The sequence below is a fragment of the Daphnia pulex genome, chromosome 8 (assembly GCF_021134715.1).
Source record: "Daphnia pulex isolate KAP4 chromosome 8, ASM2113471v1".
In the NCBI taxonomy this organism is placed as follows: domain Eukaryota; kingdom Metazoa; phylum Arthropoda; class Branchiopoda; order Diplostraca; family Daphniidae; genus Daphnia; species Daphnia pulex.
This window is the reverse complement of record NC_060024.1, coordinates 7,569,505-7,586,393: the sequence shown is the minus strand read 5'-3', so window position 1 is coordinate 7,586,393 and position 16,889 is coordinate 7,569,505. Positions and strand designations below refer to the sequence as shown.

The 16,889-nt window shown below is 38.9% G+C and overlaps 3 protein-coding genes and 1 long non-coding RNA gene across 8 annotated transcripts; 2 read left to right on the top strand and 2 right to left on the bottom strand.

Annotated features, from left to right (window-relative positions):
- Positions 1–616: 616 nt before the first annotated feature.
- On the top strand, positions 617–10,540 carry LOC124199610 (COP1-interactive protein 1-like). Of its 4 annotated transcripts, none has more exons than XM_046595457.1 (37): positions 618–789; positions 888–936; positions 1,621–1,774; positions 1,838–1,960; positions 2,065–2,152; positions 2,227–2,315; positions 2,425–2,656; positions 2,712–2,819; positions 2,900–3,172; positions 3,260–3,393; positions 3,486–3,849; positions 3,914–4,033; positions 4,091–4,288; positions 4,359–4,667; positions 4,732–5,244; positions 5,309–5,525; positions 5,590–5,729; positions 5,803–5,928; positions 6,108–6,278; positions 6,390–6,527; positions 6,590–6,703; positions 6,776–6,944; positions 7,005–7,131; positions 7,207–7,321; positions 7,388–7,725; positions 7,796–7,939; positions 8,000–8,096; positions 8,159–8,326; positions 8,387–8,542; positions 8,610–8,976; positions 9,039–9,180; positions 9,265–9,418; positions 9,485–9,585; positions 9,651–9,807; positions 9,905–10,047; positions 10,136–10,289; positions 10,347–10,540. In XM_046595457.1, the coding sequence occupies exons 3-37, from the start codon at positions 1,692–1,694 to the stop codon at positions 10,410–10,412; spliced, it is 6,138 nt and encodes a 2,045-aa protein (XP_046451413.1). In that variant the 5' UTR covers positions 618–789; positions 888–936; positions 1,621–1,691; the 3' UTR covers positions 10,413–10,540. The 4 variants fall into 4 exon arrangements, with proteins under 4 accessions (XP_046451415.1, XP_046451413.1, XP_046451411.1 ...); XM_046595455.1 differs by having other exon boundaries at positions 862–936; XM_046595458.1 differs by having other exon boundaries at positions 618–936; positions 7,388–7,555; positions 7,613–7,725.
- Positions 7,323–8,519, bottom strand: LOC124199617. 2 transcript variants are annotated; one of them, XR_006876900.1, is made up of 3 exons: positions 8,384–8,519; positions 8,170–8,305; positions 7,323–8,116 (listed from the first exon to the last, which is right to left on the bottom strand). It is a non-coding gene; the product is annotated as an uncharacterized LOC124199617 (long non-coding RNA). The 2 variants fall into 2 exon arrangements; XR_006876899.1 differs by having other exon boundaries at positions 7,323–8,305.
- Positions 10,541–10,591: 51 nt separating the features above from the next.
- On the bottom strand, positions 10,592–14,429 carry LOC124199611 (exostosin-3-like). Its single transcript, XM_046595460.1, has 10 exons — positions 12,447–14,429; positions 12,230–12,352; positions 12,072–12,165; positions 11,862–11,992; positions 11,658–11,783; positions 11,468–11,595; positions 11,276–11,400; positions 11,054–11,202; positions 10,886–10,990; positions 10,592–10,815 (listed from the first exon to the last, which is right to left on the bottom strand). Exons 1-10 carry the CDS (start codon positions 14,064–14,066, stop codon positions 10,711–10,713), a joined length of 2,706 nt encoding a protein of 901 aa, XP_046451416.1. The 5' UTR covers positions 14,067–14,429; the 3' UTR covers positions 10,592–10,710.
- A 369-nt stretch (positions 14,430–14,798) lies between these two features.
- Positions 14,799–16,482, top strand: LOC124199614. The gene is made up of 2 exons (XM_046595517.1): positions 14,799–14,999; positions 15,067–16,482. Exon 2 carries the CDS (start codon positions 15,077–15,079, stop codon positions 16,391–16,393), a length of 1,317 nt encoding a protein of 438 aa, XP_046451473.1. The 5' UTR covers positions 14,799–14,999; positions 15,067–15,076; the 3' UTR covers positions 16,394–16,482.
- The last annotated feature ends 407 nt before the right edge of the window (positions 16,483–16,889 follow it).

Here is a 16,889-nt window from a genome sequence, read left to right as displayed (position 1 = left end):
TTTGGTGCTCGCATTCCTCGATCATTCAGTCGTCAAGAAGGGGCGTCGTGGAGCAATAAAATTTTCACGAAAAACGCGAGTCACTTATCTGCCGCCAGAGGGTTCGACTTTGCGTCGAACTTCTCTTACCAAGAAATCGGTTACATAAACTTTTTTGAACTTGTTATGAAATAATAATAGGAAAATTTTTCAAGATTGATTTTCATAGGTTTTTAAAATTATTGTTTGCTAAAAAGAAGTTCCGTATTTATAAATTGAGTCCTCTAAATTGCGGTTTCATTATTCACTGACTCATCTGAAAAGACTTTGTTTATAGTAGTCGGAATTGACGGAAAAATATCAACTGAAATAACAAATTGTATCTCCCAATTGTTGTTGTGCGCTAAAATAACCATAAATAAAAGAGTTGGCCTTGTCTATTGTGCATCACGAATATAAACGTTATAAGGATTTTTTTTCACGATGGGGGTGTACCGGCGTATAACAGGGGAGTATCGGGAGATAATAAAGAGCGCAGAGAACGCGCCATGTCGACGATGGAACCAAAATACCCGCCAACCCGATTGCCTGGTTTCGGCCGTCTGTGGCCTGCCAGCAGCCCGGGCTAAACATAGAAGTGTGTGCGAGTCGACTCCTGGTTGCTTCAGGAGACAGTGTTCTCGAGCCTTGGTGCAGTATGGTTGTGGTGTATATCGTCAACGACTTTTGACTGGATTTACTAACATCCGCAATCACCGAGTCATCGATATACTTTGTGAATAAGTTGCCAACACTTGGCCGATGCCCCACGTAATTTTTGATTCCAAGTTCATTTGACGTGTTCCAGTGAAGTGCTCTAACCAGTCGGTTTTTACATTTTAGTTATTTTATCTATAAACTTTGGATAGATTTTCCATGGACAATGGATTGACGTGATGAGCGTTATGGAGTCGCAAGGTATGTGGAAACGCAAAGAATGAAAAACGTGTTACAAAAACCCTAACTTCACCCGCGTGAAGTGCGGTATGGAATTTGTGACTTTACGGTTTTCTCTAATTTGGAATCCCTAATTTCAAACTATCTTAATGTGCACAATGTCCTAGATTTATCTTCTTGCTATATTCACATATATTTTTATCGCTCCTAGGGTTCTCTTTAAATTACAATAAGCAATTAAAAAATAAGAGCGCACTGATTAATTAATAGGAAGAGATTTGAAATTTACATTTTGCATTGGGAAACATAATATAAAAACAATTTTATCCGGATGTACATTTTGAATAAATTATTAAGATGACATTTCCGGTTCTCTAAGATTTAATTCTTTGTTGATGATAACACACCGTCGCCAACTATTGTAATTGGCCTTCACCGACCACACAGATTGAATAACTCATTTTCAGTTAAAAAAGTATTAATCTTTAGTCCCATACTATACTGAGCTTTACGATTTCGGTCTTCAGTCATTAATCCCCTGTTAATTGAGTCGCGCAACGATTCATTTTTCAACGCCCTTGTTTTGTAAAGATTTAATGGAATTTAAGCACCACATTTTATGTTTTCGTAGTATGTAGTTGACGTTTCTTTCTTTTTCCTCGTGTGATTTTCCCGGATTTTCCCATTGTCGGTTGGTCGGCAAAGGCAAGTAATTTGAAGAAGCTCGTTGCTGATACGAAAGGTAGTAGCAAAGGAGGTCCAAGGATATAAATAAAATGCCTAAAGTGTCGGATCCACTGTGTCCGTTGGGATTCCACCCACAAGTTCGATGGCCTACCCGTTGCAAGCGGTGCTTTCGGTAATAAATTGCTCTTGCCAAACGTTGGCTAAGTGCTTCTGGCTTCATATCCTTGTTTTGTAGTGAATACAAGGAGCACTCGAATGCCACAAATCGCAAGGATAACGGAGATTCCTCTACCAGTGCGCTGCGTCGAGAAGACCGGTCTAGCTCGGTAGACAGCCTAGATGAATCAAAGTTTGAAAAGTATGGTTGAAACCACAAATAAGAATGTTTCCAGCACACACCTAACAACCATTTTTTTTTGTGTTTTTTGTTTTCAAAATTTGTTTCCCTGTCTCTTGAAAAAGTATCCCAACACCTGTTGTCCCTGTTCGCACCAGGGAATCGGTGGCTTTAAGTAGGAGGAATACAACGGAAATACCCATGCTAAAAGAAGTAATCTTTTTTTTTTCCATTTTATGCGAATGTGTAACGTTTTTTTAATCACACTTTCTTTTCCAACTCTAAAGAATCCACAAGAAGCAGGCCTTAAAGAAACAGAAAAATCCAAGGACTATGGTAGTATTTATTCCTCCATTTCTGCATCAGCGTTCTCGAGGTATAGGATCACAATGTTCCTCTTAGACCTCTTATTTTCTATTTGAATGCTGAACCAAAATAAACGAGCAAAAAACTATAATTAATTTTTTTTTTCTCAACTTTCCTAGATTGAATAAGCACAAATCCTCGGCAACTGCCCAAGATCCTTCGGGAACTGGCGCAATAGCCAAAAGTGGTGGCGACTACGAGATACCTCGACGGGGAAGCTCGGGCGATGAAAGCGAAAGACTTCGAAAGAAGCGCGTTCAAATTCATTCGCTTAAAGAAGTGCCAGCTGACAGCAACTATAACAGCCCAGATGTCCAGTTTATCTTAGAAGTTAAACGTTCCAATATTAAGGTAAATCTCATTTTCGCTTTAGTGTATTTATATCAACAACTAAGTTGTGCTTTAGTCTCGAGGATCAGACGATGATGCCAACAGCTTTGCAGGGACTGACATCACAGAAAACACGGAGACAACCGAAACCACTCTGGTTGAAGCGAATTTCGACGAATTGCAGGTCAGGAACGAGAATTTGGATTTGTTTTCGGGTGCCTCCGTATGATTACAATTTCAGCAACACCATTTTCGTTGGGCCAGGATCAAGTAAACAACATGAAAAAAGAGCTCGACAAATACAGGGTGCGATGCGAGCGTCTGGAACGAGAAAAGGACGAACTGTCAAACAAGAAATTCCGGAGTATCGGTATGAACGGCGGCACTGGATCTGAGAGCATGAGGCTACAGCAAAGGATTCGAGAGCTGGAGACAACTAACGAAGATCTGTTAGACGACAAGCAATCCGCAGAGCTCCGTGTCGCTGAACTGGAACGAGAACTGGAATCGCGCCCTTCGTCCGCACAGACACACAAGGTTCGATCACTGCATATCCTGTCTCGACTAATTGAACTGGATTTTGAATATTAACACGTATTTTCGTTTGCATTCCACCACGCAAAGGCCATGGAAGAAATACGTGCCAAATCAGCAGCAGCCGAGGCTCTCATCGAGGAACTGATGGAGGAAAACGAAGAACTCAAAAAAGATATGAGACTAATGGTCGACGAAATGGACGAGTTGCAAGATAATTTCAGGTAACATTTACATGATCAGTTTAATTCCATTTCGCTAGATGAGTACTAGACGCTCGAACGATTATTTTCGCAATTCCTTTTAAATGTACAAGAGAGGACCAGGCAGACGAATATCGTGACTTGAAAAAAGATTTGGAACAGACAGCGAAGAACTGTCGGATCCTGCAGTTCAAATTGAGGAAGGCCGAACGTCGAATGGAACAACTGGAAACCGACAAACACGAACTAGAAATTCAGAACCAAGAATTCCAGAATAACAGCGCTCCTTCGACTGCGGCTCCCACCCCGGGTAAAGGACCAGATCGAATTTCACAGCTGGAACAGGAACTCAACCAAACTCGTGAACAACTGGCTCAGTCTCAAAGAGAAGTGCAAAAGCTCCAATCCCAAATTCGTACTGGAAGTAAAGACGTATTGGCATCAGGACCAGTTCTCAGCAAAAGTCGAAGCTTGGAGGTAATAATTTGGCGAAAAATCAATGACGTTCAAACCGACAAACTCGAATCAAATTTTGTTATAGGGGGCAGGTGGTGCCGCAACGAAATCAACAGAGAATGAGTCCCAGCTGCAAAGAGATCTTCAAGATTCGCTTGAAAGAGAAGCGGATCTTCGCGAACAACTCAAATTTGCTGAAGAAGAGGTATAACTTCGTTTTTGTTTGATGTAAGCGTGTTTCTGATATTCATTTCGAGATCAGGCCCAGTCTTTGCGAAAGAAACTAAGTCGTATCGAAGAAGAGAATGAATCTTTGGTCATGCAATTGAAAAAAATGGCGATGAAGAAAGGTCAAAGAACAACTCCCAACACTTCAGTTGATAAGGACGAAGGGATTTCTGGTGATATCGACGATCTTAGTCTTTCCGAACTCCGACTGCAATTAGAACTCAACGAGCAGGTAAGCAGAATTTTCTATGCTTAATTATATTGTTTGTTATTTTAAAGTTGGACCCTAATTTGAAATGTAGGAAACGGCTGTTTTAAGACGCAAAATGGAAGATATGGAGGGTGAAAATGATCGTCTGAGTAAGGAAGTTTTAGAACTCCAAGAACTAGTCAAATCTAAACCGACGATCGAAAAAACACCTGAAGCCCGTTCCAAGGTTACCAAACCCTCTTCTGAAGAAATCAATAAACTTAAAACCGAGTTGATGGAGAAGAACAAAGAAATCGAGCATTTAAATGAAGCGTTAACTCAAGCCGAGAAAAACAAAGGTAAAATTGTGGTGCAGAGGAGTCGTTCTCTGGAGTCGAGCGAATCCGCATTAGATTTGAAGGTACAAAGCATTTTCACACACCAAAAATTGTTCGAGTTAACTAAATCGACACAATTTTTTGTAGAGACAACTGCAGCTCGTCGAACAAGAGGCAGGTATTTTACGTTCCAAAACGGTCGATTTGGAAACGGAAAATGAAAAGATGACGGCCGAGAACCGTAGATTGCATTTGCGGGTATCGAGAAAACCTCCACCATCGGATGCCGAGAAATTACTTCTAGATAAACTGGAGTTGGAAGAACGTATTAAAAATATGGAGAAGAAATTAACAGAAGCATCGGGTCACAAACAACATACCGACCTAGAAAAATCTCCTCGATTGGCCCGCGCTAGTGATCGTGGGGCCCGTCTATCAACCGGCTCCATAAACCCAGAGTCGAGCGTTCTTAAACGAGAGAAAGAAATTTTAGAACGCGATCTGAAAAGCAAAGAAGAACAAATAAACTCCCTTACTCTTCGACTGCAACACATGGAAAAGGAGAATGAGAATCTCCATCATCGAATGGATACAAGGGTAGGAGCAGTCAAACGCGTGCCCAAAAAACCAACCGAAACCATGACCAAAATTCAGCTAAAAGTTCGTCTAGAGTTTAAACATATTTTAAGATTGGGAGTTTAGTAATGAAATGTTGTTCTTTTAGAAAATGGTTGAAGACTTGGAAACCGAATTCACTGACTTCATATCGAGAAGTACTGCCCAGCCATTACCTTCTGATACCAAAAAAATTGCAGAATTAACCAAAAATTTGAAAGACGAACGTGAGCAAAGAGAGAATATGGTGAACGAGAAGAAGAAATTGGACGAAAAAATTGTCAAATTAGAAGCGGATATCAAAAAAGGAAATAGCAACAGCTCAGGTTAGTATTATGTACTATCTTCCACAAACTATTTCTATTTAAGGTTATTTCTCTTGTATAACAGCTATCCAAGTTTTACAAGAGAAATGTGACAAACTGGAAAAAGAAAAAACAGAATTGGCCGCCAAAATGCAGGCCGGAGATTTTGTTGATCTTGACACACTTCATCAGGTCAAGCAAGAAAAACATAAATTACAGAAAGAGGTAATGCGCTTTAATGCATTTAGTGAGTTTGACATCGCGCTAAAACTGTAATGAAAATCCTCTAACCCAATAGCTAACAGAAAGAGACAACCGCCTCTCCGATTTGGAAAAGAAAATCAGGGAATCGGAAGATAAGAATAGAAAAATGGAAAGAACTTTGAAGGACAATAATGAAAGAATCACCGATGTCGAACGAGAGGTAATATACCCTGCTTATGTTGAATTGTTTCAATCTGCACGTTCTTCAGACTATTGACTTTTCAGCATTCTTTTTCTTACTTATAAGTTACACTCTGTTTCTTTCACTCTTCTTTCTCATTGTTATATCTTTGTCCTCTTTGTGTGATCCTTCCCCGACCGTGGCATTGAGGTGAGTAGATGGAAGAGGAGCGGTCGAAATTACGACAAGCCGAGTCTTCGCAGAAAGAACTCTCGCTCAATTGGCTGAAAGAACGCGATGAATTGAAGAAACAGTCGACCGATATGCGATCTAAGATGGACGAATTGGAATCTGCTATCGTCGTCAAAGAAAAGAAGATCAAAGATCTGGTGCACCTTTTTTTTCGCACTCTTTCCATGTCCTGAACTTTTCCTGAACTTTTCCTTCCCGTCTAATATACTTATATTAAGTTGTTACTAATCATCAAATTTATTATAAAGGAAACGAGCGTTAAAGACGAAGTGAAGAAAGCTGTGGACACCGCACTGAAAAAAGGCGAGCGGGAAGTCAAACTGGCCAAAGAAGAAACAACCAATTTCAAAACTAAAGCAGAGGATATGGAACAAAAGTTTACTAGGGTAATCTACAATCCACACGATTTTATTATTATGGTCCTGAATCTAATGAAAAATTGAACCAGGCCGAGATGGATAAAAAGGCATTGAACGAAAGAATCCAACGGCTGGAGGCAGACTGGCGCAAGGAACGTGATCAGCTAATAGGCCGTGCAACAGATCTGGAAGTAGAAATAAAGGTGACCCGTGCTTTCGTCAAATCCCCAAATTTTTGTATTCTGACTTTACCAATGAATCTACATTTATTTCAGGCGGAGAAAAAGAAGAAAGACCGAGTGGAAAAGGAATACGAAGGCGAAATGCGGGACAAAGATGACGAAGTAATGGGATTAAAGGAGCGCATCAAACGGACCGAAATAGAGCTAAAAGCAGCGCTCGAAAGATACGAAGAACTCAAAAATCAAGACACACGTTCTAGAGGTTATTAATATGAAAGATTGCGACTTGGCATTTTCCCTATATGAAAATCTATTTATTCAGAACTGGAATTGGAACTGGAAAAAGAGCATCAAGAGTACGAAGATTTAACAGCCAAGTATGATTTGCTAGAGGAAGATTATTTGGTAATCAAAGCTAAACTTGTCATGGATAAGCAAAACATCGAGAGGTATGGAAAGTTTTTTTTTTCTCTGAGCGTCTACAGTGATTGGTTTGAATTATTTTGATATTATTTACCTACTAGGGAGTATCTTTCTCTTAAAAAAGAACATGATACGGTAGAAGGTGAATTGCGGACTCTCAGAGAAACGTTTAACTTGCGCCAGGATACTTGGATCAAAGAGAAGTTGGATATGCAAGTAAGACTAAGAGTATTGTAATATTTTAAAACCATAGAATATACATTCAACACAATTCTTTAACAGGAAAAAATGAAAGAGTTGGAAGAAAAAGAATTGCGACACTCTGGAGAAAATTGGTACATTGAGCGAAGTCGACTTAAAGATATTATTGAAGAGAAAAATCAGCAATTGGAGAAGATTAAACGTGATGAAGAACTGCATAGGGACCACATAGATAACATCCGACGAGAGGTTAGCTTTCTTTATGTTTACAAAAATACTCCTGTATTAACAATTTTCTTAATAAAGAACGACGAACTGCGAAGGAAACTTGAAGATTTCGATAAAGTAACCAAAATCAAGAGAAGTATGACCTATGATTCATCAGAGCACGAACGTGAACTACGGGAACTCAAAAATAGGTGAAATAACATCAATAAAAAATTCGAATTGTATAGTTTTATAAACGATAAATCTGAAATCTTATTACAGATTGGCTCAAGAAGAGAAAGCCCATCGTTCAGAGATGACGCATATTAAAATGCGTAATGACAATAAAATCGCGTTGCTTCAAGAAGAAACCCAGGCGACTCAAATGCAACTTGAAAAAGCCAGGCGTGAAAGAGATACGTTTAGGTAATAATTACCTTAGCAAATTATTCGAAAAATTTGTTTTCTTCATTTTCCTGTCAACAGGGAAATGCTGGATGGTGCTCAACGCATGATATCGGAACTTAAATCTGATCCGAGCAAAAAAGCGAAATCTGGAGTAGATGCCGCGCGTTCTCGTGAAGTATGATGACATAAATGATTCTTCTTTATTACTTTAATAAAAACAAAATCAATTATTTGCAGATGGAAGATACCTTGACTCGTATTGAAGAATTCCATGCCCAAATTACAAGTCTTGAGGACGAACTGAATGAAGCGCGAACCGAAACTTCACGCATTAAAACCGAATATCTCAATGAAAAATCGGCCAAAGAAATCAAAATTTCTGAGCTGCAAACCAAGATCAATGAAGTGAGTTTTATTACTTTTTTTTATATTTTGCATCGCTCAAAATTATTCGTTTCTTACTAGCTCGAGGAAGACAAAATCATGGCGATGGGAAGAAGTCGCATTACTGGTACCAGGACTCGCCTAGAATTGGCTTGGCAAAAGGAGCGAGAAGAGCAACAGCGTTTAATCCAAGAATCATCTACTTTGGCGCGTGACTTGCGACAAACGCTACTCGAGGTAAGACAAATAACTAAAATAATTTAAACAGTATAACCACATTCCATATCTCAAATCAAATCTATAGGTGGAGAAAGAACGAGATCGTGAGCGACTCGAATCTCGTCGACGGCTGGAACAACAGAAACGAGCAAATGAAGAGGAACAGGTGGAAATTCGCAAGAAGGTGACCGAACTGCAAAGTGACTTGTTGGAATTGCGTGATGCACACGCCAAACTGCGCACTTCGTGCGAGAAATTGCGTCGTGATAAAGAGAGGGTGGAAAAAGAAAGAGACGACGCGAAAAAAACGGTCGTTGACTCTCGTAAAGCCGAAAACGACACCGAGCGACGCGTGAGTCAACTTATTGTAGAAGTCCAGAAAATGAAGGACTTGTGTCCATTGGCTATGGGTGAATCTCTTTCCGGAGAAGTGCCATCGGGTGCTAAACGAGGTAATAATTTTAGAGGAATTTGTTATTGCAAGTGAAGATGTTTTTCAAAAATGTTTTACTAGACAAAGACGTTCGTCAGGAGAAAATTCGAGAGGAATTCATCACCACACTTAGATTAATTAATCAATGCACTGAAGATGTTAAAAAGCTTCAACAACGAGACACTGAAGACAGTAGCAAGCGAACCACAACCACCTTTAGAAGGTAAGTCTTTTTCAAAGCTAATAATTGTCTTTCTTCCCGAATCGTTTGTTTTGTTTTAAATATTTTTTCATTGTTTTTTAACAGAGCAATGTCAACTGCTCCTGGTGATATGGGATCGAATCTCGCCTCAAATAACTATGGAGACAGCGTTACTCCTGCAACTCCAGTGACAAAACGGGCACCAGTTTACCGCCGTGCTTTGTCCTTGGAACAGAGTCAAAACATTAAGGAAATTGAGGTATGAATAGCCATTTTATTCTTTAATTGTAATTAAATTCATGGTAATTTCCAAATGCTCTTGTAGAATGCATCTTCTAGTTCATATACTTCCAATAGCTACGCGGATGAGGAATCGTCATACTCATATCGAAGCCGGACCGTAGATCGTGATATAAGCCTGGATAGGTAACACTTAAAAGAACTGTATTTCTTTTTTTAAGAAGCAATTTTGAAACTATAATTCTTATCAGACAATCGACTGACTCAACGCGCAGCGAATCCGCTGTTATGGCTACTCCAGAAACAAAGAAGAAAAGAAGTCTAATGGGCAAAATTAAACAGCTCACCAAATCCCGCAGCATAGAAGATACGGGCACTGCAAACCAACTTGTGAACGCTGGAATTCAGGTAGGATTAGTTATTCCTCTTACCGCAACCCCTCCCCCTTCCAATAAATAAATAAATAAACCTAGAATTAAATAACAAACATCTTTACATTTCGAAGGCACTCATACCAAGTGTTTCCGTGGCTCCCAGTGGATCAGATCTAAGTTTAGATAAGGATCCTGATCGTAAAAAGGAAAAGAAAACTGTTAAAGACAAACTTACGGGAATGTTTAAAAAGGGTTCATCTTCTCGTACCAGCAGGTTAGTATACAATTTCAACAAATCTTTATTTGATTTGATTTTATTTTCTTTTAAATTTAATTTCTGAATATTTGAAATTGGTTATCAGTATGGAGAGATCAGATTCCACTGAGAGCCGAGACCGGTATACACCGTCAAAAGACTCGCTTAATACCAGTGTTAGTGATCGACCACTCCAGCGCCCCCCTAGTCTCATCAATTTATCTGCACTTGGATCAAGTAGAGGAACTACACCTCTTTCGGTAAGAAAACCATTATAACTGTGTAAATGGACAACTGTGTAATTTATTAATTTGCAGTCTCGTACTACGCCATCTCGAAGTGGCATGCTTCGCAATCAAAGCTCGGTCGAAACTGACGTGTGAGGAAATCATCAATGATTCGGCTTTTGAAAGCGACCATTTTTCCACGTTGAAAATTTAAGACGTGGATAAGTCTTCTGAAAATGTTATCGTTGTAACTCATCAACACAATACATTCATTTAAACACCAATTATTATAGTGGGCGGATTTTTTATGCACCTTATTCAATTCTAGATTAAACTAATGTAATTTTGCATTGTATTGATGAACAAAATGACTTATGATGAATGGTTTTACAGCAAGAATAAAAGAAATTGGTGTAAGTCGCGCCTCAAATAAAATCCTTTAAAGCAAATTCATTTAAATAAATTTGAAACATTTTTGTTTGTCATGTGGTATCCGCGTTTTAAATAGAACTGAATCAACTCGGAACTGCGTATTGAGTAGGGGCATGTATCCATATACCTAATGGGCACAATAACATTTTATTATATTTTACGTCAAATTTTCTTTTTTTAAAACGTCTGATTTTTACCTTTACAAAAAAATTTATGCATTTATGTCTTTCCTGGAAGTGTGTTTCATCCTCGGAAAGCGAAACCGGACACCCTGGACAGCGGAAGGTCCAACGAGAAGTTACCTACGTTGCAGTACAAAAAAAGAAAAGGTAAAGAAAAATTGTTTCAGTAACGTTAGGTTTTACCTTGACTGGGGGTTGTCTGGTTATGTGTGAAACTAAGAAATTCATAGCTATATCTTCGCAGTTCATAAATTCATCAACTTTGTCCCTAATAGCCTGTGGCATCACAAGGCTGTATAAATAATTGTAGTACTTGTGGTAGAATGCTGCGCCTAGAAACATAAATTTAAGTATGTAAAGATTAGTTAATGATTTCACATTGGTACAAAAAATTTAATTACAAACCTGTTAAAATCATGGATAGTTCACACGAGTAATTAGAATTGTATGCCCAGTTTTTGTGTTCCAAATCCCAAGCATGAAATCGACCTGGGAAACCCACTACTCTATCTCGCTGTTCACGCCATACTCTTAAATTTTCAAAAGTGTTGATAAAATATTTTTTTATTTTAAAATTCAACGACTTCGTGAACTTACCGGAATCCGAAAATAATTTCGTCATGCCTAAGATGTGCATCATCATCCACAGACAAAACTGCTTCAGTTTCAATTACGTCATATGGCAAAAATCTGTTATTCAAGCTGTTTTTCAAAGTACGGATAACCTAAATGAGATAAAAAAATGTTCGTCATTGTATGCTGCATTTTCGAATAAAACCAAATGTACATGAACTTCAACACCAATTTCGGGCCATTTGAGGTCAGGAGAAGGAGGCCGGGGGGAGTTCCAAACGACTACTACTTTGTGGAGGTAAGGTAATCCGTTCAATCGAGCAAGTGATTCGATTAGTACCTTTATAATTCATAAACCATTGATTAAAGATATAATGTCACTGAATGTCGTAAAAGATATAGGTCACTGAATAATTACTTGTTCTCGTTCGTATGTAAGTATGACGATTGTGAACTGTTCGCGAGGTAAATTTCCACCAAGATTTTCGCTAAACTCCTTTCCGGAACCACCGCATCCACCACCAATGGGTCGAAATCCAAGTCCAGATCCTGCAAGGTAAAATATTACAGGGGAAAAAAATCAGATAAATACAGATAATTTCTTTAAACAAAATTCAAATAAGCCAACCAATAAATTTTGCTTCCGAAGGCATCACAGGATCGTAAGGCGTTTGGGGAAACAGATGAAAGGGATGAGTCCATGTATTCCACATCTCGTATCCCTAGGGAATTCAGTCACATTAGATAATTTTACAGGAATATTTTTTAACTTTACCATATCCTTACATGTAAGAGTGAGAAGGTAAGATTGCGCTGAAACTTTGGCGATGGATACGCGGGCTCAATAGGTCCTAGATTCTCGTCTAAATCCCCATTAACATCTTGAAGAGCAGCTTCAGTCTTTAGAGGCTAAATATAAACAGAAACATATTTTAAATACTTTTACAAAGTCTGCTTTAATTGCTTCGACCTATCAGCACAGAAATAAAGAAAATTCATTTACCGTGAATGTTTCGTTGAAGACGGAAGGGGACGGCTCATCGAGAATAGCTGGAGGCGGTATGCCAATGCGATGTCGGTACACTGCAACAACGCTATCAACGATACTTTGAACCGAGCCGAAATATTTCTCCCATAAAACGCGGCCTTGGCGTCGCATGGCAAGAATATCCCTATCAGTCACGGCTCGAGTATAAAAATGCAGCTCTGGTAATCTTGACGTTGGGAGTTTTATGAGGGCACGATTCCAATCAATCACATCTTCGTACGGAAGAAGAAATTTGGCGTTGTGATTTCCAACCATGATGGGAATTGATCCATACTTTAATGCTTCGTACAGTCTTAATTGAACCGCTAATGAGGTAAGATCGGTGGGGGGTAACGGAATCAGAACAAAAGTGGACTGTTGCAAAACAGCAGATCTTGTCTGAATTGTACCGCACAAGGAGGTGTCAGTCTTATTACTTGGATTAGAACACTGAAATTCGAAGTAAAACTCGTCGCTGGTGGTTGATGCTGTTAACTGTTCCAATGTTGATTGCACTTCCGGTGAACTTCCGAATGACTGGCCACTGTAAGACAGTAAATATCTCCGTCTAGCCGGAGTTATGGATGGCAAGTCATACCAAACATCACTTCCAGGAGGCCCCAGTAGTGGGGGCACAAGTAAGTCGAAATGCGGGCGATAAGTTTGAAATACTGACTGAACTATCATTGCTCTTCCGTAGGTAGAGTTTTGATTTTTTCCATGAGAAAGTATAGTTGGTGTTTCTTTGGATGAGAAGGCGATGTTAAAAATTATGTGATTACGACCATCTCCTGCCCAGTGTGATAAAGTCACAAGATTTTTGCGTAATTCTGGTTCTGGAGAAGAATTAACATAAATAAAAAGGCAGGCTTCTTGAGAATTGGAAGTAATGTGGGGATTGTAGTTCAATGTTTGAGATAGTGAAGCAGATATCCTCTCTTCATATCCTTCTCCACTGAAAGGATAAACATAAACTGGAAAATTAGATATCAGTGAGCATCTTGAGAAATCAACACAAGAATATATGCTGCAATTTGATTCAGCCTCTAGATTTGGCATGGGAAGAATGTCATTGGAAGGATTAGGCTCTAATTTGTCAGGCAATCTAAGCTCAGGCTGATTTCTTTCAAGAATTTCCAAATGAGCAACTTCTGCTTGACTTATTGAAAGTTTGATGCGATCAAGTTCAATAACTTTTCTTCCAGCTTCATTTTTAAGTTCTTCTATTTTCATTCCTAGAGAAGAAATCTCAGATTGCAATTTCTGTCTTTTGGCTTCCAGATCCCGGAGTTCGTTGTTGACTGACATTTTAATCCTCAACATTTCTTCTATCCGGACTTTTACTTCAGTGGCTTTTGCTGAACCTAGATCATCTGGAAGGTCAAGTTTATTTCTTGAATGGAATGATTCCGATTGTTCACTTCCAACGCTGGACAAATAATAATGAGTTACGATAGGGACGATGACTAGAACAATCAATATACAGAAAATAATACGAGACAGTCGAACAGTTGAAAGCCAATGACAAAAACCTTCGCGATTGCCTTTCGAACTCGAGAGGAGAGGTCGAAATTCACATCGCTCCATACTTTCCATACTTCCGTAAAAATGTGTTAATTTTCCAAACGTCTAATCCCACTTTAATTTGGCTAGAATCATGTTTAATCTTTCTTGAATGTTGAAACCACAATCCAATGTTTACACTAAGACCGAAGACGTTTGGCACATTTATACGGTCGACTGTTCAGAGAAGTCTCCTCTGACCAGGCACTGCTAGAAGTTGCTACTTGCGCCAGGCCAGCTCTGGCCAGGCTCTGCTTGCGCTTGCCTACTTGCGGTAAATATGTTTTTCAGGAAGCAATCTGGAACTGCGAGTCTCCGACTCGTGTGGTTAAAAAAAACACAACAAAAACACTCCGCTTTTGTGAAGCTCGATTTTCTATTATATACTACAGTAATCAGTAACAATGCTCCAACAAAGAAATGGAACCTTACTACTATACTAGTAAGCAGTAACACTACTGCCTTCACTATCGTGTCGCCGTCGCCCCTATTAATTGCAGATAAACACGATTTTTGTTTTTCTTTGTAAACGAAATTATATTTTTAGACGGATCGAACCACAAGAAAAGAAAACGAGTCGACGACTTTGCGGATCTTTAGCTTTCTCAGCTTTAAATTTTAAACGTTAACAATAGTTTTCAAATCGTTTATTTAATAAAAGGGAAAAAAAACGAAAAATACAAAATGCATTTTAAAAAATGCCCTAATCTGCTCTGCCTTGCTGTTTAGCCCAATACAACGTTGTTCTATCTTATCTGCATGTCTGCATGTCTGCATGTTATCAGAGACACTGAGACACCGACAACAGTGTCTCACTGTATGAGTGTATGATATCGTCCCGAGATTCATACAATACACACGTTAGCGTTACAAAATACATCGTGCATTTAGTCATCGAATTCCCTTAATAATCCGGCATACACTTAGATTCTTGGAAGCGTTGGAGTGGACCAATCTACCACTAACGTTCGTATTTAAATTGAGCATTACTACGGTTAAGTAAGCCTACAGTATTACAATTTTCTCTTATTAGGATCTCGAAAATGGAAAATAACTTTGATGTTATACAACTAGTGCATGAGAAATGTACGGATTTGGTAACGGATTACATATTTTCTCTTCTAGATACTAGTAGCTTAAAAAATGCTGAAACAGTATCAAAACTTTGGTATTCAATCATAAGAAAATTCAAAATCTGGAGCAAAAAATATGAAAATATGAACCTCAAATGTTCAGCCCTTAGTCTATTACTTCAACGGCGAATATCCGAAGGCTTCAATACTGTTGATGATAAATTCTTGCATAAAAGACTCCTGACAGCTTACGAAAAAGTGCAAAAGAATTGGGACGCAGGAAATCATTTGAAGAAAATTATAAACGTTGGGCACTGCACGCGATTCGTCATGGATTCAAAGCGCATCATAGTGATCGAGTCAACGCTATCAGTTACAATGTGGAACCCATGGACATTAGAGGCAGAAGACTTACCAGTTCAGTCAGATAATACTCCTTCAGAGTTAACTCATCTAGAATTGTCAAACGACTTGTTGTTTTGTTCATATCGAGACGGAACAATCGTTGCGCGGAATCTCGTTAAAAAAATGGTTGTATTTCAGTTTACAGACGAAAGCATGAGTGGATGTGATTTAAAAATTCATGTTGCTCATGGATTGTTAGTTAGTTTTAAAACAGTAGTTGGGCAGGATTGGGGTGGGGATCAAACGATGTTTTCAGTGCGTTCTCTAAAAACTCCTTCTGAAATTGTTACGCAAGAATTAACAAACCGAATCCCTTGTGCAAGAGTAAAAGAAGTCACATCCGACGATAACTATTTTGTTGTTTTCGTATTTTGTTCAAATCATTGTGTTGTGTCTCCTGATGATTTCAAAATCGAACTCCGCTCTGTGACTTCTTTCGAAATTCTTCGCGAAATCTGCGGTATTATGTCTTCGGATGAAATATTCTCTTATTCCAATGGATGGCTCGTAGCTGGATTAAAAAGTGTTTACATGCGGGACATTGAAGAGTGTAACCGCCCACACAAAGTTCCGACAACATTCGACAATTGGGACGACGAGTACGAAACGGAAGTAGCAGATATTCAACTTGACGACGAGCACCTTATTATTCGAGATACTAATGGAACATTTAATATCTGGCGTTTTTGGGGTAAGAAATCCAACACTCCGAAGCAGGAGGGGATGAAACTTTTTTCAGACACTAGCATCACTCTACCTGGAGAACACTTGAAAAGAGGATATCAAAAGTTTAAATTCGATCAACTCCAAATCGTATCGGTACACTCAGAAGAGGACGACGATGGCCGACATGACTTGCTTACAATACGGAACTTTTTCTAATGTGTAAACGCAAATTTTAATGTTCTGTTTAGCAAACAGTGTTTGTACATGAAGTGTATTAAAAATAAATATGGGTACGGAAATTAAAATTTTCATTTGTTTCCCTAACCACAACTGAAAATCTCGATTCGTTTGAGATTGCTTGCAAAATGTTTTTTTTCTCAGATATGGTTAAATGAAGACAAAATTGCGCATTAAGTAAACTGGAATCCCCCCCCCCCCCTCTCCCGAAAGCACGGTCTTGTGGAATTTGGATAAGGAAACAGAAAGATAGAATTTGCCTCTGGAAAAGTAAAAACTTGAACCTCTTGGCTCTTGCATTGTTGCATATGGAGTGCGGTGATTGCACGATGCAGTGATGTCTAGCTGGCTATCTGCCTACAATTGTTTCCAATTTAGAACGACAGATGGCCAAGCTTGAAAAAATTTAACATTTTCTTTTATTTGCATCATTTTCATCGGAATTCTTACCTGCAAGCGCATCATCAAGGTTACC